General features: G+C 37.4%; 2 protein-coding genes and 1 long non-coding RNA gene across 3 annotated transcripts; 1 reads left to right on the top strand and 2 right to left on the bottom strand.

The window, feature by feature from the left end:
- The first annotated feature begins 564 nt into the window (after positions 1-564).
- On the top strand, positions 565-5,003 carry LOC106126266 (uncharacterized). Its single transcript, XM_013323800.1, has 4 exons — positions 565-2,623; positions 2,937-3,003; positions 3,259-3,475; positions 4,082-5,003. The coding sequence occupies exons 1-4, from the start codon at positions 2,570-2,572 to the stop codon at positions 4,389-4,391; spliced, it is 648 nt and encodes a 215-aa protein (XP_013179254.1). The 5' UTR covers positions 565-2,569; the 3' UTR covers positions 4,392-5,003.
- A 59-nt stretch (positions 5,004-5,062) lies between these two features.
- Positions 5,063-5,811, bottom strand: LOC106126267 (uncharacterized). Its single transcript, XR_001228333.1, has 2 exons — positions 5,613-5,811; positions 5,063-5,262 (listed from the first exon to the last, which is right to left on the bottom strand). It is a non-coding gene; the product is annotated as an uncharacterized LOC106126267 (long non-coding RNA).
- Positions 5,812-9,145: 3,334 nt separating this feature from the next.
- Positions 9,146-27,978, bottom strand: SLO2 (slowpoke 2). Its single transcript, XM_013324165.1, has 20 exons — positions 27,908-27,978; positions 22,784-22,863; positions 21,346-21,445; positions 21,006-21,204; positions 20,714-20,788; positions 20,464-20,547; positions 20,220-20,314; positions 19,410-19,593; positions 18,094-18,321; positions 17,694-17,851; positions 16,358-16,555; positions 16,136-16,285; positions 15,660-16,069; positions 14,206-14,361; positions 13,872-14,037; positions 11,326-11,676; positions 11,098-11,232; positions 10,796-10,907; positions 10,510-10,695; positions 9,146-10,309 (listed from the first exon to the last, which is right to left on the bottom strand). Exons 1-20 carry the CDS (start codon positions 27,976-27,978, stop codon positions 10,079-10,081), a joined length of 3,369 nt encoding a protein of 1,122 aa, XP_013179619.1. The 3' UTR covers positions 9,146-10,078.
- Between the last annotated feature and the right edge of the window lie 22 nt (positions 27,979-28,000).

Below are 28,000 nucleotides of genomic sequence, written 5' to 3' on the forward strand. Positions count from 1 at the left end.
CAAGTGGCCAAGATCATCCATCAGCAGTTTGCCCTTAAATATGCCCTTGTGGATGCTGAGGTACCGTATTACCAGTACCAACCTTCACCCGTTCTGGAAAATAGCGATATCACGCTCTACTGGGATCGATCTATCATTACGGATAGGACTATTGCTGCCAATAGGCCCGATACACGAGTAGTAGTAATAAACCGGTTTGACAGTTGTGTAATGTTAGTCGATGTCACTTTTCCACATGACGAGAATCTCGCGAAAGCTGAAAAGTAAAAATTGTTAAAATACCTAGATTTGGCTCACGAGGTTACCGCCATGTGGCGTATGAAATCGATTCCCATATTCAGATAGTCGTATCGGTGAATGGACTGATAGCGAAGAGTTTCGACCAACATCTCAAGAAGCTCTCGCTAAATAGTTGGTTTAAGGGCCCGACACAAAAGGCAGTTATCCTACAAACCGCACGCATTGTGAGAACTGACCACTGGTTGTTTGAGTCATGGGACTCTGTAGTCGGTGGTGCTCTATTTTTAATATATTATATTTTGTATAATTTTTTATATGAAATGTAACATATTAAAAATAAATTAACCTTATTTTTAATATGTTACATTGAATGAATAAGTTATAATTAAAGAAAAAGTTTGTAAGCCAGGGAAGCAACGAAAACATTGACTGGGTAAGACGGAACCAACCAGGAAAGCAAGGCATTAAAATCCGCATACATAATAGTCGCCTTTTAAACCCAAAGCAGCCCAATCACGATGTCTCATTAGCCGATCAACGAATTTACTTTAAATGCGACCAGCGAAAAACACAAATCTAAGGCAATATATTCAAAAAAATAGTACAAAACTATAACGAAATTAAAAACCACGTAAAAATGAATACGACTCGTAAAATTCTGAAGACACCGGAGGCAAAGGAAATGTTGCAACAACACAAATAGCGAACTTCTTTGGGTCTTATAATAGAGTCAATATCAAGTAGACGTTTTAAAAATAGTAGGGAAGTCCAAGCTGGGATTTTGGTACATGGTCTCCGTTCGTCTATTTAACAAACCACACCACAGAAAGCATTTTCAAATGTAAGGTCTTTAAATATATTTTAATCTCAAAAGATGGCGCAACACTATCTTTGGAATAGATATGTACATAACCTAGATGGCGCTATATTTTACCACAGTTCTTCATAGCTATTTACGTGATATGTACCGAGCCAAACTGTTCGTCTCTTTATTTCATTTTATTCAATTTACCAAGCGACAGACTTTACAATGACTTTCTTTGACCTGTAAGTTCCAAACGATATAATAGTAAGATGACTGTCTAATCCTACTAACACCAATCTCGTTCAAATAATGAAAATTGTTAGCTTTTCAATCTTTTCCTCAAAGTAACATACTTTGGAGAAAATATTGAAATATGTTTGACTGTTGCCGACACATATGGAACCTTTTCATACTTCCTTTTATTTTTTATATTTATATTTAGAACATTATGTATTATTTCTTCCTTTTTTCTATTGAAAAATAGTAGTTGTAAATATATCATCAAACAAACAGTGCGTGCTAATCTTTTTTCCTTACTCTATCTTATAAAATTTTCATTTTCTCTTTTAACTTTATTGTATCATTTTCCAAAATTTATGTAAATCCAACCGCTCTTTTCATTCCTCCTTACTTTCCGTCGTCTGTACTGGTTTTAACCAAATACCAACCAACCTATTGAATATTTTCTACGCAATCGCAATTCTGTTCAAAATTTGAACGAGTCTACATCTAAACGACGACCGAACGATTACTTGATTTTTATTTTTTACTAATTCAAACAATAAGAACAACGAACGAGAGCCGACCAAACGGAACATTTACCAATTTAGTAAAAACCGAGTCAACGTTAATCCGGCGATTATATAGGCGGTGAAAATAAACTCAATACCGTTATTCAATAAAACACGGTCTCGTTTAAGCGCCATCTGTTAGGGGGTAGCAAAAACTTCCCCGACAACAGAAATGCTCAATTTTCACCTCTAATGCGCTCACAGATAAGAATCATGAAAAAAATAAGAAAAATATGGTTTAAAACTTGAGAATTTTTCGAAGAACACAAACAGAAAATACTTACTTGAAAAACAAAATTATGTAAAGAATTTTATGATGAGAAGTGTTTACTGCAGAAATTCTAAGCAATTGATCAAGGTTATTTACAAACGAATGTGAAAGTTACCAAGTGCGATTTTTTTTGGTACAGCTGTACGTTAAAGCTTACTGCTACATTAACAAAGGGGAAACGTCTGCTTCCCTTCGATTACATTTCGCAGCATACATTTGCATCTGAAAAGTACTTATTTGTATCAATGACGTATTTAAACCACGACTTAGATCTGAGAACACATTGTTGAGTACAAAACAAGCTTTGTTTTGCTGTTTGGGAATGCACAACACGGGGCGCGCGACGGATGTTCCCCTACGTCACTCATCTCCATTTCGATTTGCATCTTTTATAAAGAGCCAGTTCCAACCGACCATAGCTTTATACATAACAGGGTCGAGCGCAAATGTGTCGTCTCCAAGATGGACGGCACCGTCAAATTAATAATTTTCTCTACAATAATAGCAATTGTGAAGGTATGTACCCTTATATTTAACATTTAATAAAAAATCCTAACACCATCCTGGTCTATAAAGAAGTCCCTTCTAGAAACTAAATTATAATATATGTAGGTTTAACGGATAGAGGATATGACTATAACATAATAAAAATACATTCCCACCGCCGCAAGAAACCTAATAATAATGTCCGTGAGAGTAATTCTTTTACTGTTTCGCTTAAGAGATTATGTCGTAGTTTAGCGTTCTTTTAACGAAATTAAAAAAATACCCTTATATTTTAAATTTGCAATTGAAAGAAATTCTAAAGAGGATTTATGTCATATTTCAGGCGCCGCCTCCGGGAACCTTTTTCTGGAAACCGAGATTGGGTCTGGATCTGTCAATTCCAACAACACGTATGTATTATGAATGTACCTGAATTCTTATTTTCTTATTCATTGCATTCTGCTTTATAAATATTTATAAAGCAGGTGGTTTATAAACCTGTATGGTTTGATTATCGTAGTATTTTGTTCGTATTTAATTTCAAATAAAGAATTGTAAATGAAGCCTTTAGTGGCATGACAGTTCATGTTTAGTTCTTTACAATCTGATATCTACTCAAATTGATTTTCCTTATTGTAAAATAATTTTATTCAATTTGTAACCAGCTAAGATACGCAAACCGATCTTGGGGGGAGTTCAGAAGCCCACCGTAGGCGAGATTAGGAGTGGGCGTGCCGTACTCATCACCGGATACCAATTGGGGGTGACGGTAGTGGCCCTCGCACATGGACAAGCTGCCTGGGAGAAATACCCCCACCTCAACCCCTTCAAAGCTTGGTTCTACACCACGGCCTACAGATGGGGCTTGAGACATCTCTCTTTGTAAGTATACGATGAACATGATATAAGTGCTCATAAGTTTATATTATTATTGTTGCCGACAAATACGGAACCTCTTTACACGTTTTTTAATCATAATTTTTATATTTTTGTATTTGGAACTTTATATATTTTCCTTCCTTTTTGTCTCTGTTATTTATATTAGTTGTAAATATATTCTCTAACAGTGCGTGCTTATCTCTTTATTTTCATAATTCTATTTTATATTTTCATTTTGGCCTTTAATTTTATTATATAAATTCCAAAATTCATCCTAATTCAACCGCTCTTTCCATCCTCACATTTTCCGTCGTTATTAATGATTGAATATCTAAACATAAACTCGAAACGTGTCTGATTTAAAAAATAAATACGTGTTGTGCTATATGTATCACATTCTAGAGCACCCAACGTTTAGGGTGAAACTTCTTGTTGTCATACTTTAAATGAAATAAATAAAAAAGGAATTATGAATTGGGGTGCTGTTTCCCGACCTTGTGTACTCGACAAGAGCTGAGATATAAAAATGGGGTAGGCTCAAGTTGAACCCTCGAGGGCGAAGCCATTGTGTGTTCTTGTAGAGATTGAATTTGACACAAATGTTGTCAGATACCCGAAATGGCTCGAAGGCAGCGGCTACAACTACATAGACACGCACCGCGTATGGAGGAAACGCTACTCGTACCAGGATCGGTGGGTCCCAGAGTGGTTGCAGTGGTTCCTGCCCCACGTGTGGGAGTTCGATCGCGAGAAAAAGCAGTTCAGAAGGTTCCAGAGATACGTCTTACCCTCCTTTGCCAAACACTACCACTACCCTGGACGCGTCTTTGACAATTGGGCCTCGGAGGACAGCACGGAAACCGTTGAAAATCTCGATATGTCCGACTTCTCCATACATGTACATGCACCAGATTACTGAATTCATATTTGTTTAAGGTTAGCGTTCTACATATAAACTGAACTTTTATTTAATTTCTTTGTAAAGATTTTGAATCATACCACAGCATGCAGTAAATAGGTAACAATAATTACGACACAAGCATGATGTTAGCTCATAGCATGATTTAAAACCATTTTCTTTTTTGTTTTACAATTTTAAATAATTTAACAAAAGGAATCACACTATCCCATATACGACTGCGGAGCCGATGGCAGTAATAGACCTATTACATTTCCTATTTTAAATGAGGAAAATTATAGACTTGCTGTCTATAAGAAAAAAAAACTGTTGGAAATTGGAAAATTCATATCTGCCTAACAGACGTAAATAGATGAGAATGTAACTTCATTTCTTAAAAATATTTCTACAAAAAAGTAGGATCCTTTTCATTATTCTTTGAAGCTTTCAAAGTAAACTAGAGACTATGACGACAATGTAATGAAGTAGGAAATAATATTAAATAAATTAAGTGAAAAATGTGTTTACATTCAAACCTACCTCCAACATAAGCATAATGTAATTAAAAATAAATTTGAGTTCAATCAAAACTCAAAACCTTCTGAAAAGATTTGCTAAGTTTAGTAGTAAAACAAAAAAAAAGTTAAAACAAATGCTTTCAACTCGCTGGATAATTTCATGCAGAAATGTAGAAAATACGAAACAGTATTTATTGTTCGTGGTTGCTGCGCTAATTATATAACAACGCTGACGCTAGGCTTTATTATAGAAATATATGCTTACGAGACTAACTTAGTTTAATGAAACATCTCGATGCGATGATCGCCCTCGCAGAGTACTTCAAACCTCAGCCATGTTCAGCACCAAACCTTTGACACTTCCATTTAATAACCTAAAAACATTTTCATACTTAAAAATTCCACTTACTAAAGATACGGAAATATCAAATCGAATAAATAAATTTGCTCCTTAAGTCTTCCTAGTTAAGGAGCCAAGGCAACATTGAATTTTGTTTTTATTTTTTTTTGTGTATAACGATAAAGACTTTTTCATTTTCATATCATTTATAACTGCAAAGAAATTTTTCCGTCTGCTTTTTTGCATATTGAAGCTATTTTGTCTATGAGTATTAATAATGAATTGAAAATTTATAACAAACAAAACTACAACAATAACGTTAGTAAGTACGAATTGTTTCCGACATGTTCATTGCATGTTTAACGCAAACTATAACATACTGACCTGGCTTTAATATACAGCTTTGCTTCTCCAACAGCGGTAACTGCTGTAATAGAAGATAGTAAGCTGATTTGTACAGCGCTTTTTTTCTTCTCCATTTCTTATGTTGCATGATATATAGTTTCAATCGTTTATTTTTCTAATTTGATTTAATAAGATATAAAATTTTCCTGAAATTCTTTGTTGGATCACTTTTATAAAAAGAAAAAACATTTCAAATTTTTAAAATTGGAATTATTCGTTTTAAAATTAAATGGCTTCATTTGAAAATACAACAAAGAGTATGTAACTACTTCATAAATGTAACTTCAAAAGAGGTTATATCTGACCTTCTTTGTCGTAGCATCAAGAAAGAAATTCCACAGCAGAAAGAGTTGTATTACAACAAATGTACTACAACTTATTTTTAGTTAATATTTTTTAATCTAATGTTTTTGAAGTAAAAATAAATATTGATAATATATTATTTAGGTTATTGCAGCAAAATTAACTAATATTTTGTGGTACGACAGTTGGAGGTAACGAGGAGATGGAAATAAAACATCATTATATTGAGTACGTGAACTTTATTACGAGGATTATTTTGATATATGTAGTTAATAATAAAGGAGTACAGTGCGCTCGACACATCTACTGACAGACACTAAGGGTCGCATTTAATAAGAGTATGCATTTTATAATTATTACGTAGTCTACTCAATCTATTACCAATAAGATATTAACTCGAACAATGAACTTGAACATTAAAATTGAATAAAACATTATCGACTTCTACCGCTACTTTATGATTAATAACATCTACATAATATGTAATGATAAAATGTGAATATATTTTGCTAATATAGTTAGACTTAGAATAAATGAGTATAACACATTTTGTGAAGAAGTTGAAGTTAGATTATATACAGATGTCAAATCAAGGAAGAATGTGGGCCTGCTATGTACACTTGCCTTATGCCCTTGTTAATACCTCGGTTCATAATAACTAGTTGATCCCTCTGACGATAAACAGCTCGCCGATAGCAGTGCACGTCGCGCCCGAGTCCAGAATACGAGTACCATAGCTCCGTACATAAACAGACAGGTATACAATAGTAAAAGTAAAGCTAGGATAGGCTAAGACACAACATCCCGATTACAGGACCGTGCACTTATGTCACGTAGATAGATACTTGTAGAAATACATTATTTAACAGCTTTCTTCTACTTTATCAATACTTTTATAATATTCATTTATTTAATTAGACGTTCAGGTTCCTCGTAAACGGCTTAGGTCTTATTGTTCCGGCGAAAGGAGCTGAAGCGACGTCCCCACATAAGATTGTATCACACGATGGTGCCCTGCAAGTGTTGGGCGTCGGGCGTGGGCGTGGGTGAGGGTGAAGGGGAGGGCGGTGGCAGGGCAGACGTGACCGAGCCAGTGGGCAGCGCAGCCGCTACGTCCTGATAGGGCAGAAGCGGGTACGCGGCTGCGGCGCGCTCCCCAGGGCCCTCCGATGGCGGTGCCACCTCCAGATAGCGCCCGCCCCCCACTAAGGCGTCCTGCCGCCGCTGCCGCTGCTGGTGCTGCAGCAGCGAGTTGAAGTGCGAGATGCCGATCTCCTCGAGGCTGCTCTTTCTGCGCCCGCCGGTGCCTCCGGCCGCCGCCACCGCGAGGCCCTGGCGCAGCGAACTGGAGCGGCGCAGGAGCACGTCGTCGGCGACGCGCAGCGAGTTGGAGCGGCCGCGGAAGTCAGTCACGATGGTCGGGCTGTCGGGCAGCGACAGCGAGTTGGCCTTGGTGGTAGCGAGCGGCGGCGCGCGCGGCTGAGGGTATGATGCGCCGAGCGTCGACCCACGACGGCTAGACGGCTGCGCTTGGATCAGCGCTTGCGAGCAGAAGCTTATGTTGGATTTGCGACGGCTGTTGTGGCGCTCGAAGGTCTTCTGAGCGGAGAATGGAGACGGGCGAACCAGATATCTAAAAAAGAATTTATAATATTTTACGTGCATAATACACATGACGACGGCATCATCGCGCGGTCAATGATTGAGATACATACATAATGTCGCCTTCTTGCAGATTGAGGTCGCAGCTCGGGTTGATGATTACATAAGACAGGCTGTTCCTCTTTTCACTGACGTCATCGTAGTCGATCCCGGTCAGGTTCAAGGACTCCATACGAGAGCGGACCAGATTAGCTATTTCAGCTCTTTCAATTTGTTGAATATGATTGTCGCGGGCCTCGTCGGCCAAACTTGTAGAGTACTGTAAAATGTAAATGTTTGAAATACTTTACGTACTTAATAAATATGTAAGTTCTAGTTGTATTGCTATAATTACTTTTAGTGGCGGCTTAGAGAATAACGAGTGAAATAACAAATGATTTGTGTAATATGTAATGATGATGTCACGAGACAATACAAATGTTCAATGACTGGGCAGTGCAGTGCTGTACAACAAACGTTTTAACAATAACGCTTCTACGCTTAGAGGAGTCTGTATTGCTTTGTGATATCTTTTGACTTCATGAGGTATTTCACAATGAATGCATGTCGTTGTGTTGGCAATTTGCATGCATATTTGAACAAGAATGGTTAAAATATGGTTTAATTATTCCATGGATAATAATCAAATGAGTTTTTTTTTAATTATCATTTAAATTAATATAGATTACTATAGTTATATCTAAAGAGCGGTTACTACGTTGATTTCTAATATTTATTTAAATTCCAATATATTTTGGTTACATAAGATATTGATTACTTTAAATCTACAGCTAAAATCTAAATCTAAACTAATTATGCATTTTTGTTTATTATTATTTATATGTTATGTTGTCTCTAATTATTAGATGGATATTGAGCTTCCAGTTTTAGTTGAAATTATTTATTACACTGTGTTATATTTACCTTACCGAGTTAACTGAAAGCTGATATAGGAGCCAAAAATTGAAATTAATCAAAAAACAATTCGAAATATAGGAATTTTGGGGATCGCTCGTTACTGTTCAGTCTGCATCAGGTCGGTAACCGTAATGCCGACCATACCTCAGGGATCGGATTAGGGCTCAGGTGTGGGGTCCTTACCGCGGGCGTGGTCTCGCCGTAGCAGGCCCCCAGGCATCCGGTGGACTCTCCGGCCCCCTCGGCCCCCTCCGCCCCCGCGCCGTCACCGGCCGCCTCCTGCTGTAACTTGTAGGTCACACCACAACACCACGCCACCGACAACAACTCGAGCCCTAATCCTCACTAACAACTCAACACAAGCGAATCGCCTTTCACTTTTACTTCATTCAACAGTTCAAGACATCAAGCACGACTCAAATAGTAAGCTAGATTTTTCTGCTTTTTGTTTTGTGATAATTTTATTGGGTTGTTTTCAAGCTATTTTGCTTGGTAACACAAAAACGTTACGAGTATCGCCTAATTTTAATGTATTGTTAACCTTTTTAGACGCCTCTTAGTCTTGGTTATGTAAACTCTTTGCAATACATGTTATACATATAATTAGTTATTTTAATACTGAAGTAATATTGAAGTAAGAAGGGCCCAGTTATTTCGTTGAATGGCGGACTTGGAGTGCGTGATTCTGATTTATAAGCTGCTTTGATTGACATCTACAGATCCTCTTACGATAAACTAAAAATTGTATAAACAAGCATTAGCATTTGTTACGACATCAGTGTTTGTGATGACAGTAGATCACCGCTAACTATCGCATACTATCAGCTAAATATTACCGGTCATTACTGTCAGCAAAAAGTGGGCTAGTAACTGTAGGCCGTATCACAAAACACGATGACTTTGGTTTTCTTGTTTATGTATAATTAATAGCTTATCGTAAGGCGCGGTGGTAAGCTGCTAGAACACAACATGCATCACTGGCACTACTCGACAACATAGGCGGGACTGCGATCATCGACATACTTGCGACAGATAGACAGACAGATTTATTGAAATCGTTTATATTAGGGACAGTAAAAGGCGCTGTTCTTTTTCAATAGAAGATTTTAAAGACGAGTTGAAACGTGAAACATTTTATCTTCCACGCAAAAGCAAGGAACAGAGTATAGTTTTGCAACAGCAGCTTGCGACGAAATAATAATTATAAAGCTCGAGTGTACCTTACATAACAAACCAAGTGAAGTGTAGGAAGAGAAATAGATGTCGAACAAATGGCAGAACTAATTACAGACACACCACAGGTGTGAAGGCTCGACAAGTAAGTACATGTAGACAGATTGACAACAATAAAAATGTGGTGCGAGTCTTACGCGAAACGAGAATACAAAAAGTAGGTAATAATAAAATATCGACCCGAAATACAGTCCAATGGTCGGGAGCGCTCAATGCGTTGGGACTAAACAATTTGGAATAATGTTGTTGTAATTTGGAATAAAATGTGTGTGTGTTATTGTTGAGTTACGAAGAATCATATAGCAAATGAAGGCGAAGGACTGTATTTGAGGAACATATTGGATTACGTCTTAAGGAGTCGTCCAACTCACCGATGCGCGCGATGGTCGCATTCTCGCGAAGCGTGGCCAAAACCACTTTGCCTTGGCTCCTGACGACATACTCACGTGGTTCCCGGGCTCGGCCAGGCTCGTATCCTGGGTACGATAGATCCCAATGGGGATTTCGCAAGTGGTCGAACACAACTTTTGGTAAAGTCTGCCGTATGTACGTATCCACATGTCTTCTTTTGTTATTTTCATCTGTTACAAGGACAAGGATTCATTTTGAACGACATTTCTTAAAATTAGGTATGATGTATTTCGCATCTGGCTTCGCTTCGTGTTTGAAAGTTCGCTTCGAGCCGAGGTCGATGAGAATGAGATGAGATGGAACGAGGTGGTATAAATATTCGCTAGCAGAGTGGGTCGCGTCGCTGGCGTGTCGTGGACGTGTCGCTTACCGAGGCGAGGAACCCGGAGCCCGGCGCCTGATCGACTCCCAAAAGCAGGCGCACGAACGTAATGACGTAATCTTTAACGAAGGCCTGGTAGAGCAGGGTGTCCAGCATTGAGGCGGAGAAGACCGAGCCCGCAGCGAAGGGCAAGCGGAACATGTACGAGATGTGAGATCCGCGCTCTTTCTCACGCTGTAAATTTAAAAAAATAGCAATTGTAATTAAAATAATCACTTGCAGTTACAATACCTAAATGAATATTGATATAAATATAAATAATCATCACCTTTACCTTTTCCATTTTAGAGAGGTGCAGAGCATATTTGTCATGAGCACGGAATTGCATGAAGCGCATGTTTGAAGATTGAGAAAGTTCCGTTATTGATTTTATAGATGGGAAGAATCTGAAAACAAAAAAAAATCTGTTTAGTTCCAAGGAAAACATCTCCAATTATGAGAGATTGCATAAATGTAAGTTGCACCAGCGTTGTGGTATAAAAAGGAAAATAAAAAACATCGCTTTAGCAGAGTAACAGCGCAATTCGCTTTTGGCAGATTAACAAATTATAAAAAGGTTCAATTTATATGTTTTACTTGAACATAGTTTGCACGGCGACAATGGTGTTGCAGTCGGCGAGGCTGTCTTCTTCAGCGGAATTGGAGAGCTCCTTGTTGACCACCACAACGTTTTCGGCGAGAGTTATCCCCGCGCGGAGCAAGTCGTCCAAACTGAAAATACATGTTGCAAATATTATGTATGAACCTTTCCGTTGCTATTATATCAAAAAGTGTAATTGTATACATAATACATAATTATATTACCAATCAATAGTGCCGAGCATCCAGTAGACGAGAGGGAAGTACGATATGGCATCCAAAAAGGCAATGTCCGGACGACGCTCGAGCAGCAGTATGATCGGATTGAGTGAGGTTTTGGACCTGAAATGTGCTCTGAGGGGTATAATGAAGTTGTATATGCCATTGGAGGCGTAGTCCGCGGCGAGGATGATCGTCTTGTTCTGCCACTGGTACTCCTTGGCGTTGCGGTAGGCGCAGTGCTCGCAGACCTGCGCCAGCTGCAGGCAGCAGAGTGGCTTCTTCTCCTTCAGCAAGTAGCACAGGGTCGGACTCACCCCGATGAACGGCGATACCGGCGGAAAGCCTTTTACTATTCTGTAATCGAACGCAAACGTCAGTTTACAGTCAAGTGGTTATTAATGCCAATAAATCAAGGCCAAAGCGAAGCTTTATTTAGTAAATAGTAAATTATTACAATAAACATTATTTGAAAACAAAGTATCATATAAGAAAATACTTACAACATTTACCACATGTGGAAGGGATAGAAATAAAATAGCTATCTATATGTAAAAATAGGACATCCATAGGTAATCAAACAGTGTGGTGACAATCAGTGCTGGATAGACTAACATTCAACATTAAATTTTGGGGAATTTCATGCGTTTCTATTTCACAAGGTTGTGTGCAATGGAAGTACATACTTATGTAGGGGAAACGACTTTACATTATACGTTATTTGGTTTTACGTTACCTTTCATATTTAAGCAGATAACCGTACGCAGAACGCGTTTACGTATGTTATTTCTATTATCAAAAGCAACATATAACCAAGAATTACCCTCAAATGAATTGCCCAGACTTGCCTAATAGATTTTCAATGAAAAAACTATATTAGAAGAATTTACAAAAAAGTATTAAACGAGTCTGAATGCTGCAAGTTCAAAATGTTGACTGACGTACAAATTTACCAATCGCATTATGAGTCAGCACATTCTGCATTTCTGCATGAATCCTAAATCCTTTAGCTCTTGTCAAGTTTTTAAAAGTAAACAAACACACACCATCAGGTGGTGAAAAGCGGACAACATTCGACTGTTGTATTATCGGGTTTACTCTTACGTATCGTTCGATGAATTTAGGTGTCTTCTGGGTTCTTACATATCTGTTATAATGCTGGTCGTAGCGGATTTTTATGGTGAGCGATGGTCGCTTATCATCCGGCGACTTGCGATGGCCCGCAGTGTGGCCAGCATGGGGCGGGCGGGCCTTATGGTCGTAGCACGGTCTCACCTCGAGAAGTCGGCGCGCCAGGCGCTGCAGAGGTCGCTGACGGGCATCGAGGAGTAGCTGCTGGTGGGGTCGTCGCTGAGGGGCGCAGGGTGCGAGCCGTGGCCGGACTCAGCGGCCGCCACCAGCCGGGAGGACACACAATGCACACAGTCGCACACGCACTCTCTGTACATTCTGCATTACATTTACACAGCACGCCTCTAACACTTCGTATTCGAACGTAAAACTTCATATTGATACGTACATGAATTCTGTCGCAGCCATTGTATAGAATAAAAGCGTAGAAAGTCGATATGATGTTAATTTGTGAATTTCCGTTTAGCAGCTGTTTCAGATTCGTAATTATTTAATATAAAGCGGAAGCAAATGATGGATCAGTTGCGGGATAAAAGCAACACATTCACGGTATTGTTGACGAGGAAAGAAAACATCATAAGAATAGGTTGTTCGAAAAATTCTTTCCTTTTTGTTTGTGAAAATTAAAGAAAATGTACATACTACTACTACGAGTACAGAATAACCATTTCATTAAATTATATATTGGCCATTCTGAATCCGATTCATTTAACCTCTCGCCGACTTATGTGCTGCTCAAAAATACTTTAAAAATTGTACTGCGCATATTAATTTAAATGTTTTGACCCACAGACCGTCAGCAAATTGATTATATTTTAAAAAAATATAATTATGCGGCTTTTAGTTGGGTTCTTATAATAAGATTTAATCCTCTATCATGAAAAGGAAAATTACTTCCCGAAGGACCTTATATGTAAATTCTTAACTTTTAGACATAATTTGTGTAATTTTCATTTCTTTACTCGCCGTAACATACCTGAGCAAAAAATATAACATACTTGGTGTCGTAGGCATGCATCCGATGCGGGCGATGATCTATGAAACCGATTAAATGAATAAGAAATAAAAAAAACTAACGTCACCTATGACGACCCACGGTCAGTGTTGTAGATTGACATATTCTAAGACATGCAGGTGAACAAAAAGTGACGCAACCCAGTAATAAACGTGAAATTAAATTTGGACATTTTTGATATTGTCATTTATGAAAAAAAAATTAAATAAATAAAGGTGGCATGTGTAACCAGCGCCGGACCTGGTGTTCTTTCTTTATGCGAATAAAGAATACCAGTTTTTAAAGAAACTTTAGGTCTGTTGCTCGCAGTCTAAGTGTCCCAGGGCCGACGCTGTGGGAAAGAGATAGGTGCGAACGCGTGAGGCGATCGCTGTTGGCGAGGTGGCTTGTATGAGAGATGGCTTACGCGATCTTCTCGGAGGGCGAGCGCCAGGGCACGTCGTCGTCGAGCTCGTCTTCGCTTTCGTCCACCTCCACCTCCTCTTCCTGGTTGTCGGACGCGATTTGCAAGCTGGACGTCACCATGTCAGGTACCGGCAGGATTGAAGGCCGGCGACTGCCCGCATCCATATCTAATAAAAGTACAGCAGTTTTCACTACTAAAATACACGTACATACTGATTATTGTGTCATGCCAAGAATTGAACTTTGATAGAAGATCTGTAATTTATGGTGTAAGAGAAGGTACGTCTAGGAACGAGGTGGAGGGCTTATATTTTTAACCGTCAATGATGTCACACCTCTGCGGTAGTTGAGCGAGTCCGGGCTGAGGAAGTTGGTGTCGGGTCGCGGGGTGTGCGGCAGCAGGAGGTGGCTGTCGCTCGCGCTGTCCGTCGCGGGGGACTCCTTGAGGTGGTTGCGGGACTCCCCTGTCGATGATCCCTCGCCGTACTTGTCTGTAAAAGTACAAACTAAATTTTAATGATTCATATTTAAAAGACGAGGAGCGTTCACAGATTAACGCTATACATTTAGAAATTAATATAATAACCATCAGAACGAACGACGAGCTACTCGAAAATACATACATATATTGTTACAAAGTTAGTAAACTAGATAAAAGTTACGAATATAATGTTACAGCGAGGTAGCGCATGACCAAACACCAGGCGCAAAGTTAAGAACTGTAAGGCCGAGAAGACATCAAAAGTAAAAACCTTGCACCGAGTGATATTTATGATTTTAATGTTAGGTTCGCGATACTACTGGTTCAATCCTATTTAAATTTAGCATGCAAATACTTCTTTACTTGATGGTAAATATTAGCGTTCGAATGTTAAGATGTGGGTTAAAACATTTATGATAAATATTTGATATTGCGCGAATCGAAAGCAAACTCACTGCACGACTTGACCACGGTCGAAGCTCTGCACTAGAATTTTTTTTTGTTAAAAATACATTAGTCGGCTTTTATAAACATATTTCATGAATGTACATAAATATCAACAACATGTTTTGAGCTGCACTGTATCTTTATAACGAAAGGATTAACTCGTTAATCCATCAATCGTTAATTAACGAAGTTAACATTCTGCTTAACGGGTTAACTTTTAAGTTAACTACAAAAAGTGTTAACGTTTTCGTAACTTTCGTTAAATTCAACTTCCTTTAATTTGGTCCGTTATTTGTTACATTAGGCACTTGTTGACGTGCTGTCATTTTGTTTAAACTACGCGCTATATCACGCTCGTAAATTCGCCTATGTTCAGTGACTGTCGGCTTGTCGATTTTTGAACGAACCAGTTGATAATTGTATGTAACTTTAACCTGCATTAAATTATCGAGAATTTAACGCTTTCACAATCAACGAAGTTATTCCTCAATTAACGATTAACGAAGTTAACTTTTGGATTAACTGTGCCTAGCTGTGGTTACTCAATTAACTTAAACGTATATGTTTTCATGTGATACGGTCTGGGTAACCGGTAGGGTTTTTACTTGAATACAGTGCAACTTAGGAAAACGTTCTCGTAGAAAATATCTCGACATCCCGAATTATTTCAGTATTGGTCAAGGTCGTTTTAAGTCATTTCGACAAATTCTTCTCAAGATAAATAGGAGTATGGGACTCCAAGAGTATATCACCGTGGGCTTAAATTTCTCGTGCAAAGGAATCGCAATTCTGCGAGATGTGACGAGATAAATGCGACGAGTAACGTGTACAATGAAGCATCAATAGAACTGTGACACTCACAGCTAGCGGCAAAATTAGCGGATGAAACAGTGTGAGCTGGGTTGATGCGGGATGGCGATGGTACTGGCGTGGAGCTTGCGGGGCCCTCGAGCACCACTTGGGGCAGCTCATACGGTGCAGCGCTACTACCGTCTCGTCCCGGCCTTCCGCCGCCGCTGCCGCCTCCGGCCCCGCTACCGCTGCCTGCTTTTCTCTCGTTACACACCGCGCTCTGGTCTTTGGCCATTATGGCCTTGGACTCTCGCTTCTCAGACACAACAAACGCGGAGTTCTCCTCCTTGGTGATGCTCATGTAGTAGCAGGTATCGCTGCTCTTCATGATATGCCGCGGCCCCGGGTTCAGCAGGATGGTGTCCTCGTAGAACTCCGGCAACTCCGCCGGACGCACTCCGACCAAGGCGACGCCGTACCTTGAGAATATTTGCGTTAATAAAGTTCTACATTGAGCAAAAATGCAAAGTTAAAACAGTACTCACTTCCTATGGGAATGGAAACTGGCGTAAGTAAAGCTCTTGCCCTCGTACTCGCCGAAGAAACGGCTGTCGCCGAGCACAATGTGGTATATTTCGTTGCCAGAGCACTTTCCGTACAAGCGGTGCCATTCCTCGGGAGATTGTTGTCCTTCCCTGAAACGTTAGTATTATCACGTGTCAATAAATCTGAAAGTACGACTGTAGGAGTGATAGTAGCATACGTACTGTCCACGGCTGGTGTGCAGCAGGAGCGTGACGAGCGTGGAGGCGCCGGGGCAGGTGCAGTTGTTGGCGAGCAGTGCGTACTTGAACTCGTCCTCGCACACAACGAACTCCGCGAACTTCACGTGCAGTTTGTTCTCCGGACGAAAGATCTGAACGTATTGAGGCACGTCCGGTGCAAAGTCTTTCACCGCCCACGATCTGGAAAAAACATTTTGATATAGTCTGCTATAGAAACTGCTATACTTAGCATACTTATCCCTTAGTGCCTGTAGACGCACAAGAATCATTGAACTCAGTGTTCATTTGATATTATTCTTAACCACAGATGGGCACTGTTACGAGTAAACCAAAGTTTACTTCGTTAATCGTTAATTAAAAAATTAACTTCGTTACTCATTAACGTATGAAACTCATACTACTTTCGGACTAAGAGAAACAGGCGAAACAATTAGAAACAAAAATTAAACACACATTTTTTAATTCCTCATTCTGTCTCGTTCTATGTTATACGATTAGTTAGTAAACAAATCAAGAATGTCTTTACGTGCGCGCGCGCATCCAAGATCATTTTAAAGGGCTATTAATATATTGATATCACTATTGCGCACGCGGTGCCATGGATCGTATAGTAGTTTTTTCGTTTTTTTTAAATATAAAATTATGTATCGTAAACTGTTTATGAGCACATAAATCAACATTTAAACGTCAATAATAAATAGACAAATCTGATTCCCTATTGTGTTTAAGGGATATACATTAAATGCATATGTTAAGTCTTTTGTATTATTCAATTTATTTTTTCATGTTCGTTTTTGATACATGCAAAAAATGTTAATATACTTTTTATTGTCAACAAGTTTGATTGTATTTTAGGTATCACATGGTAGTGTGATGGACACTACATTATTTTGATTCCAATTGAACCCGGAGTCTGGCCATGATAATGGCATTTGCATCTCACACATTGGAGAAAGTGTAAAAGTTTAAATGCATTTAAATGTTTTCGAACTCCCTGTTGATTTCGTTTCGTTCGCGTCTTTCTCGGACGATTTGTGTAATATGCATCACACTTGCTCGCCTACTTCGCAAACATGAATTATCAACTCGTTCGTTCAGCATAGACATGCCGGCAGTCGCCGAACACAGCTGAACTTGCGAACGTGGCGTGGCACGTAATTTAATGTTAACAATTAACTTAACGGAAGTTAATAAAAGCGTTAACAGTTTTTGAAGTTAATTTAAAAGTTAATCCGTTACCAAAAATATTAACTTCGATAATCAACGATTAACGGATTAACGAGTTAATGTCCACCTTTGTTCTTAACGTATGAGTTACCTGAGTATGGTATGTTCGTCAGCCGCGGTCTTGTCGGCGTAGTTGCGTGCCGCGAGCACGAAGCAAGCCTCAGCCTCGTTCATGCGTGCACGGATCAGATCGGTGTCTTTCAGGCACGAGCCCTGGATATAGATCACACGCTGAGCCCAGATCGGCACCTGAAATTAGATAAAAACTCATACTTATTTCTTCAAACAGAACTTGTTGATAGATTTTGAACACTGAGATGATTCTTTTTATCATTATCTATTTTCTGTTGCAATACTTTATAGTTTTTCATGAAACTTTTTTTTTTAATAAAATGATCAAACTTAGGTTTAAGTAATATTTGCAGAAAAAATACAACGCTTCGAGTATTACTAATGAAGCAGAGAAATACTACATATGAAATGTTTATTACTTGTAGAATCATGCGCATGGTGGTGTCTAGTTCCATGGGCGAGAGCAGAACAACATAGTAGTCCTGTAGCAGAGGGTGGGCGTAGAACTCGTTGAGGAAGTCCATGATGGTGTCCGCATGCAGAGTGGTGGAACAGACGACCACGTGCTTCTCAGATTGCGCGCGGTGCGAAGAATACGAACCCCCAAGTTTCTGTCGCTCCATCCACGTGAACGCCAGTTGCTCGAACTGAAAAGTTACGATAAACATCTAAAACATTCCGATTATATTCTAATCGACTTTCTACGTATTCAGTAATTATAACATTGGCACCCACAGAGTTTGAGTGTAGTTAGTGTAGATTTAGTGAGAGAAATCTACACAATTGGTTGTAAATGATAAAATGATTATATTACAATCACATCCTAACGCTAAACTACAAACATACATCAATATTAGAAGTAATCGAGAACAATTTAGAATAATATTAACTTATATAGTTATGTACAAAACATAGAAATCAATTTAATTTCTAAATCTACAAGCAAATAAAGGTAAAACCATAAAATTAAAGCACTCACCCCAGATCGGACCGACCCAGAGGGATAGGCAGAGCTCATAGAATTCCATTTAGCACGGCCCTGGCACACTTTGTACATTTAGTTTCACAATACAATTTTGTGTTATTGTTTTTTTATTATATTTGTTTATAAAAATAAAATTATAATTATCGTGCATAATACAAGAAGCCACGGGCCTTGCTAAAATTGACACGCATTCTTGCAATTCCTTTCAGTAACACTACAACACTATTTCCACGCGTACATTTATATCATTGTGGCTCTGATCATAATTTCTATAATTTGACTAAAAAATGTATACCTTATTTCTAGTTCATATTATCAGGTGCCTTCACATTTGAACTCATATAATATTAATTGCTATAAATTACTGAGATAATCATGCAAGCATAGCTTTCAATAGTTTCAATATTATTTCTAGTATAACAATAAATAATAACAAAACATTACTTTTCTACTTATCATACCAAACATTGTTAATACTTCTTCTTTCATTTTTCATCAATTAAAAAAAAACTAAGGGTTTGAACTAGATAAATGTAACATATGTTTAAAAAAAGTCACATCTTCTTTAAATTATTACTCTATGCTAATAGAAAATTATTGTAAAAGATTCAAAATTTATGGTGACTCGTGGTGCGCACGCGCATCTATTTTTCATTTCATTCATTTTGTTTCAGTACAGGTAAACTCGCGTAGAGGTTTGACCCGCCATTAAATTTGATATTTCAAATTATCTATCAGATATTTATTTACCTGTGTAGGCAAGACGACAAGTGCTACACCTATCATGATGACCATATACAGCTGCGATGGCCAAATGTCAGGCACGAAATCACCATAACCAACGGTTGAAAAGGTCACCACCACGAAGTACGTGGCTTGGAACAGGTTGAGATGGCGATGGCCCGCTCTTTGGAAGTGCTGGATGCCGCAAACACTGTAATATATTATGCCAATACATAAGACTTAGTTACAATAACACTACAAGTAAATATGTTCATCTAACAAAACCTATCCTTGATGCACATTTGAATAATATAGAGGAATTTAAAAAAAACTGTCTTATAAATGTCTTTCATAAGTGTAAGCCAAAATATAATCCCTTACTCTGTTACTTTCTGAAGTTATAATAAGATTTTCGATGCCCGAATTATATCGTAATTTGATAAAAGCGAAAACAAAGTCAAGAGCCTGAAAGATAAAAGGCGAAATTACTCGAAATGGAGTTTGGAAAATAAATTTACTATACATTACCATATTGCTACTTAAAATTACGTTAGCTTGCTCATTTTGCCGGAACACAAAGCGTAACAAGTGAGGGGAAGAAGTCGGAGAATAATTTTGTTTCATTTTTATTTCATTTTTCATTCACTAAACGCATTCTAGTGGAAACTCTTGAACCATACTTGTATACTGACTTACTTAAAAATAAATCTATATAAAATGTCGTCAACGAATAGTTTTTTATTTGCCTATATTCGTGTGTAATGTTTTGTGATGCTCGTAGATAAGATACAGTACTCAGCAATGTTATCAATGAGTCCAGAAGAGAATGAACATCACCTGGTAAAGACGAGGCAAAGCAGCGTCACGCACAATATCATCAGCTGCTGGGAAAGCGCCGACTGAGATTTCTGCATTGCGCGGTGAAGGTCGTTCTGGAATCATTACAGAATATGTGTTAAGACAATCATCTTAGCCATATAATACCTCGAAAAGTTTCTAAAATAAAACATGCAAACAACTAATCACCTAGTGCTACTTCTTCACAAATAGATTGACAAAGTGTGGATAAGTAAATACTTACAAACATATTCTCTAGAGATCTCTTGGCGAGCCAGCAGTTCAGGAATACCGGGATGAAGAGGTTACGTAGCGGCGGGAACAGCAACTGAAAACAGATAAAAAATGAGGTAATAATATAAAAATTATAGTATGCAATCTTTAATATTAATATAATTGCATCTCTTTTTTAGTCCAGCATAATACTTTCCTCCTTCTCTCTCTCTCTCTTGCTCTTGCTCTTTCTAGTTATATTATGATCCATGAATACTTACAGTGAGCGCGAAGGGGATCGTATTCACCATTTCCAGTATGAAGTGGAACGACAGGATTTGCTGCCAGATGTTGCCCTTTAATAAAAAAACATGTCATATTAATTATACAAGATTATAGATATCATCACTCTCATTCTCATTTGATAATTAAGAAACCGTAAAACAAACTATACATACTATGACACGTTGTGGAAAAATACGAAGCGAATGACACCTCTCTCGTCTAAGTCGAGTCGAAGATGTCACAATCATATAGACATAAAGAAAAACAACATACACAAAAACTACTCACCTTGTAGCCCAAATAGACGAGAAGAATAGCCTCCGAAAAGGATATCATAGCCAGGATAACCTGGACGATCCAGAGACAGAGCGAGCGGTTCACCCAGATAATGCCGTCCCAGTTGATGATAGGGTGCTCCTGGAACTCTTCCTCGGTCAAGTTGGCAGAGTATTCAAACTCGGTCTTATTGCCAGGCTTGCAGCCGTAACTGTTGATAAAGATTTAATTTTTCATTAAAATGTATAGCCTACACTAAACCGTGTTTTAAAATGACTAATAAATGCACAAAAATAACGCACCATCTTTTAAAAAAGTTGAATGAAGACTACTAATAAATATATAAACATACCAGGATGCGGTGATCGGGTCGCCGTCCGCACAAACGCGTATGATGTACAAAAGGCATGCCAGCAGTTTGAACACCAAATTCGCAATTCTTATGCGAAGACCTGAAAAAGAATATCAATAATATAAAGCAGTGTTTACACAAAATCTTTTGCATATAATGCAAGTTAATCAAAGGTAGGAGACTCCGCGCAACATCAACATCATCAAGCAACATATTATGTTTACAATATCTGCCTATACCTTTCTAGGACTTGTACGATGTACTCGATTTTCTTTAGAAACATGTTTTAACTAGAGCAGTAGGTTTAAATAAAGTACAATAAATTTTAACACGACAATAATAAATGATTCAAGGTCAATAAATGCTTTTAGCGTAATGAAGAAAATTAATTAGGTTGGTCAATGCTAAGGCTAGTGTGTCACTGAAGCATAGATAACATCCATTACGCCGGACAACCGCGACCGCGCGAATACCACATTCAAACTATAGTTAGAAATACACGTTTGTCATCGGCAGATAGTGTACACAGAACGTTTGTTATTTGCCCCGGTCAAATTGCATATTCAAAGAATTCATTTAAAGATTTCGACACTTCGTAAAGGTGAATTTTCATATGCTTCGAACTGCAGAGTTTTGTCGAACTTTGCAAAGGTAAATTAAAAAAAGGCAGCGCACACAATTTGCCGGCAACAGAAAAAAAAATTTAAACTAAATTTAACCGCCAATCAGTATTTAGTATAATTATAAAGTCGGTGCGGTCGCGACACAATTTTCTAGATTAGAAATATGTAAATATTTCCATGTAAACATTATTTACTCCAAAGAATTAATTTGTTTTTTATTTAATTATGAATGCGTTTCTTTATGGAGGCGAAGGACTTTGTTTAACCTTGTTTATGACACGTGCTGGAATTATGACTGCACTTTATTTTATTATTTATCTACAAAGATGGCTTAATGTATTTCCCTTATTTAAATGGTTTTACAAGACAACACTATTTAGCAATATAGTATTTTGTACTTTAGTATTCTTAGAGAACTTTTTACTCCTAGTTCCTAACATAAACAGAGTGTTGTCAGATATGCAAAAAGTGTAAATTTTCCTTGCAGCGTTTCCTTTCAAAGAGACAATTTAAAAAATGTAAATTCCATTTACTGAAGCTCGTCGCAGCGCGCTTAAAATTGATCAAAAGCTCGGTTTGGAAAGCGAGCGAGACACGAGCAGTTTGTGTTTGAAAGAAATGCAATTTGATTAACAAAGAACTGAAGTGACTTTGTCCGGACCATTCTCTTTTACAAAGGCATATATTGGGAAACATAATCTAGTCTATATCGATGAATATTGAAGTTTTCAGAAGCATTCTACACCAACATTGTCTTTTAATACATGGATTACTTGTTTAAAAAGTTAATGTCAAAGCGTTATCTAGTTACTTACTAGATCGTTGATTCTTGATGAAGTAGAGTTGTAAGCGCTCCTTGAACGTATTCTCGTTGACATAGTACTCGACACGCACTCTGTAACAATCAAACAATCAGCATTAAATAATATACGGTGCTGGCTGGCACATAACAGAATTATTTAAACCATTTAATATAATAAAATTTATTATAATAATTAGGACAAGGGGTGACACTTAGCAAATAATTTATAAAATTTTATTTTTAAAATTTACACTTGAGGGAATATAAAAGGTTACACGACAAAATCATCTGCACTTTGATTTCAATTTGAAGTGAATCATCAAAAGAAATCGACTGCATCTCTCTTGTCGAACCAATAAACAATAGACAAACTAAATGGCTACGGGACTACAGCCCATTACCAGATTGTCTGCCACGCAGAACTCATCACGATTATCACCGGTGTTTTCGCAGTATAACGAATACCGGTGTTGCAAAAATAGTCTCTTTTTAGTTTTATTACAAGCCAAAGTGCCGAACGTTTTTCACCGCCGGGATGTGTATACACGAGACGAGATACTCAACATCGAGATCGGGAATAAAAAAAGATTTTCATAGCGCCATCTGTTATAAAGTAGTGGAAAACGCGGCGATGAACGCGTAAATTCAGAAAGGTATAAGTAACATTATTTTTGCTACAATTTGGATCTCTATATTGTAAATGTATTAAAGATTATTATTATAATAATGGCAGGAGTTATTCTACCAGATAATATTGCTAAAACAATTTAGTGGCTCTTCAGTTTAATAATTTTTTTGGATGGCGTTTGAAATACAATAAAATTCCAATGAAAAAATATTTTATTTTTTCTAGTATAAAATAGGAGTTTTGCAATAGAAAACAACACATATAGAAATAAATTGAAATTATATTAATTTATATATAATAAATAAGTTAAGTTAATATAAGATGTATTTAATATGAACAGAACGTGACTCGAGTGAATGAATATTTGAAGATCGTCGACGCATGTCCAATTTTCTTTTTAATTCAGCGTGGATGGAATTGCGGGTGACAGCTATAGTTGAATTATAAATGCGAAAGTTTGGACGGATCTATGGATGCTTAACCACTACGTAACTCCGGATCTCGATGAAATTTGGAACAGCCATAGAATATAGTCAGACAAAAGCGTCGGTCGTCAATCCCTTGATTTGCAATCTGCAAGTGCTGGCACGATCCCCGAAATTCGATCTTCGATTTTCATATGTCACAGAAATTTAATGTAAGTGGGAAACAGCCAGTTCATTCATAGAAAAGCTGATATCTAATTAGCAATCTTTTTGTGAAGGAAGTAATTAGAGTTAACGGCGCGGCGTGGGTTTCAATCAGAGAACGGTAATCGTAGAGTCGTTTGAAACACATAAAGTAGCTTTATTTACGACAACATGAAGGCTTACTTTTACGACGGCCGAAGCTTGTACGCTGCCTCGTTGTTGTAAAACATCGCACTACCACCGTCAAAGACTAAAGAATACTTAAATCTGTGTGTGTAACAAAGTTAAATAATTTTGTCTTCTATTATTGACTTCTCTGCGATCTTTTAAAATTTGTAGATGTTTCCAATTCTTTCAACCTTTCTAAATCAATGCATATAGCGTGAGCCAGTCAACGTAATAGGAGCTAACGAACTCATGCCAGAAGCATATTTACTTTACTTCTGTTCCAAAGAATACTAAAGACCTGAGAGGTAATAGTTGTCGATGCTAAAGGAATCTATTTTCTTTAAGCGCTTAATCGAATGGAATAACAAATATTGCGATCGATTTAAACGCTTACGTAAATCTCGATTCGTGAAAATAGATATTGAAACAGAATGGCGACGTTCTCAGGCCTCCCTCTGGCGAACAGTTTTATATTTGCGAGATTTATTTACAGCATCTTTCCCACAAGTTTTAATTGAAAACTTATCCATCGAACTTGAAAGCGTTGCTTGAAGAGAACGAATTTGGAATTGAGAAATGAAACTAGCTTGATTTATAAAGTTTCCGATTAAATATTACACAAGACAAAGTTCGGGAAAGATTTATAAAAGTGTTTTGAGACCAAGATCAATCGAATTATTTGGACGAAAATCGTGTACATAAACGTGCTACGCAGTACGTAGACGATAAATCTGTCATTCGAATTAACCTCGATTTTATGAGCCTTTCCCTTGTGTATTTTGAGAGATCTTTGGAAATATAATCAATCGTAATTAAATAAAGTAATTAGGAAACGCAACACAACTGCAAAAAGATTACAAAATACTCATCTAAAATCTTTATGTTACTTAGTATTCATCATTTCGTCATAATGTTCAAAGCTGTTCATTTTATACTTTTACACAAAGATGATCAATAATGTGAATTGTAAAGGGGAACTCGTCTCCCCCATTGTCGGACGGTAAACGATGTGGCGCTACTTCATTTTATAAACTTTCAATTTACAAGTAATACGGAATTTATTATGCGATAACAATTATGAAATTTCTTTCTTGTTATATTATTGGTAAATTTTGTGAATATTATATTGTTTCCGCTTTTGTTTGAAGCGTTTTTTTTTCATAAGATATTTACTTGCACAACATTTGAAGTTAAAATCATGTTTTGGCAATAGAGCCAAGCATTTGGCTTTTGATGTATTTGCTTACATTACTACACTATCCAGTAAAAATGATGTGCTTGATGCTGAAATGGAATATGTAAAAATCTGACTGTGACTTTACAAAAAGGGCTGTATCCATTTGCACGTGAAGTAAGAGAGTGTGTAGTTTGTTTTACGAGGCTAGAGTGGGCTGGGTGAGTATGTCCTTGGCCGGCGTAGCGGGTCGCGTGGACGCGGGAATTTGTCTCACACCCCCGGGACGAAGCTTTCATTACTACGATTGGGGTAAAAGACAATTTTATATACGGTTAAAAACAAATTGTACTGCCATCGGCCGACGCTCTCTGTTATTACTGGAAATAATTCAATAATCAATTCACTTACATACAACTGTGAACCAGTTTTATTTATTTACAAAGTAGTAAAAGGTTTCACTTTATTGTCGGTTAGATATTATAACTGTGATATGAACACTCGAAACTCATGTCCGTGACACAAAGGGGTCGTCAGAGATACTGGATATTTCACATCCCGCAGATGCAGATGTACACCCCTTTTGAACTTTCTGCATTCATAAATTTGCATCTGCCTGTCGTCGGTCTCGTTTGTACCTAACACATGAATAGGAACAATATAATTATTGCTAATCGATTAGTGTTTAACATTTTTCACTAAACTAGGTATGTTAACATTTCATTTTAAACATTAAAATTATATGTTCTTGATGATTAAAGCCTACGAGGGTTTGGAGAGGTGCCAATAAAGTGAGTGGTGCTATGTCAGCGATAACAGAATAAACATATAACCTACTTTAGCATACATTAGTTTTAACATAATACTTATATAGAAAATAATTTCAAATCTTCATATATTTTTAATTTTTTATCATATTATATAAAATATACTAACAGAATTTTAATGTTGAACTCTTGGTGCGTCTGTTTTAGGGCTGTGAATATTTTTTTTAATTAATTTAAAAGTGAGGAGTCATAATTTAGTTTGAGTTCATTAACACTGATATGCAAATGGTTTTCATATTTTCGTGTTCTGTATTAATTAAGCTTATATGAATAGAACGAATAGCGGCTGCAGTCCTAGCGGAATGTTAAGCATGTTTTTTTGCCGTCCGTGGAACCCATTCCACGGACGGCAAAAAATACAAGCGCACCGCTAACCAATTTAACATTAGAGTCCGCAACAGCTTTTGATTTCAAATACCTTTAATATATCTCGTTTTCAGACCTGTTTTCAACGAGGACAGAACAATAAGGCATAACAGATCAGTAGTGTTGGGTCAGTAATTGTGTATTAGTTGTACTACTGTTCTGCGTCAACAACAGTTATGGACCACCAGAAGTCATACGTGTAGGTAGTCATTGTGCGATTCACGCTTTTCTATTGAGTTAATTTTAGTTGGGCTTATTTAAGCAAATTGTGTCGTTAAATAGTCGAGAGTTAACTGTGTCGGCGGCGTGACGGTCGCCTCCCCGAAAACCTCCGGGGACCTGCCGCCATCAATTGTAAAGGTCAGTTTCTAAAACGCCCTCGAAGCAGCACATGTGCCTTGCATATTTAGACCTAATTAAACTTAGTTTAACATTATATGGAAAAATACGCGTGTCAAAATAATAAAGATAAAACAACTAAATATATATTTATTGCTTAGAATAAAAGAAAAAGAGAGAACGAAAATAAGAAATTATGTTGTTTTCTCAACATTAAATAACGTTATACATTTATTATTTAATCGACTAGGCAAAGTATTTTATTGTTTTTCTCCAGCTAAAAATAAATATAAGTAAATATTAATTTACACACCATAAAATAATCAAAGTTTATTAAATAACAGTAAAGATAAAGCTAGCTGCTAGATGTAGGTCCTTGTAAGTTAAACGATATCTCCCGCCATCTGTCGGGTAGAGGTAAATAAACGCCACAAGCGTTCAGAACATAGCGAGCTAAACACAGCACCGAGAAAACTATCAATCTTGTTTGTGCAAAATTAATTGTATCCATTGTGAGAAATGGAAGGAAAACACTTAATGAAACACACACACAATACTTAACCTTTACCAGTTATTACGAAGCATCTTTGTTTGTTATTAATAACTATTTTACTCTGAAATAACAGCAGTATGTTCTGCTACACTCAGTTGTTAATTATACTTAAATGGTAGGGCATTTAATATAATTCACATGATTGCAAAGATACCAAACTCCGAGAAATTTTACTCCATTTAGTGTTTTGTTTTTATTTATAGTACATCAGTTTGTAATATACATTTTTATGCGTAACAAATAAGTATTCGTTTTCCTATTTTTCGTGATAACTTGATATTCAGAAAAACTCACATTTACTTACCACTTGCAAACATTTTTTAAATGCAATATTGTACAGGACGTTATATTTATGCAGAGTCTATTTTGTCATATAAAATGACAATATTTATTTAAACAGGAGTCTGTGGAGTTGAATTCTATATAACATATATATGCGTGTAACAAACTCACCTTGGTATTTTATCATAGCTGTCCCATCCAGTCAGACAATTATATGAACTATATCTGCTCACGCCGGCCATTTTAGTTATTATATCACTTTAT

Source organism: Papilio xuthus, unplaced genomic scaffold (assembly GCF_000836235.2).
Source record: "Papilio xuthus unplaced genomic scaffold, Pxut_1.1 DF825017.1, whole genome shotgun sequence".
Taxonomy (NCBI): Eukaryota; Metazoa; Arthropoda; class Insecta; order Lepidoptera; family Papilionidae; genus Papilio; species Papilio xuthus.

Bases quoted from the DNA above. Each gene is read 5' to 3' on its own strand.
- LOC106126266 (XM_013323800.1), top strand. From the start codon at position 2,570: ATGGACGGCACCGTCAAATTAATAATTTTCTCTACAATAATAGCAATT. The intron at 2,624-2,936 runs GTATGTACCCTT...GTCATATTTCAG, and splicing joins CAATAATAGCAATTGTGAAG to GCGCCGCCTCCGGGAACCTT. The intron at 3,476-4,081 runs GTAAGTATACGA...AAATGTTGTCAG, and splicing joins GGCTTGAGACATCTCTCTTT to ATACCCGAAATGGCTCGAAG.
- SLO2 (XM_013324165.1), bottom strand. From the start codon at position 27,978: ATGGCCGGCGTGAGCAGATATAGTTCATATAATTGTCTGACTGGATGG. The intron at 14,362-15,659 runs GTGAGTGTCACA...GTACTTTTACAG, and splicing joins CGCTAATTTTGCCGCTAGCT to ACAAGTACGGCGAGGGATCA. The intron at 10,310-10,509 runs GTAAGCGACACG...TCCTTGTAACAG, and splicing joins GCTCCGGGTTCCTCGCCTCG to ATGAAAATAACAAAAGAAGA.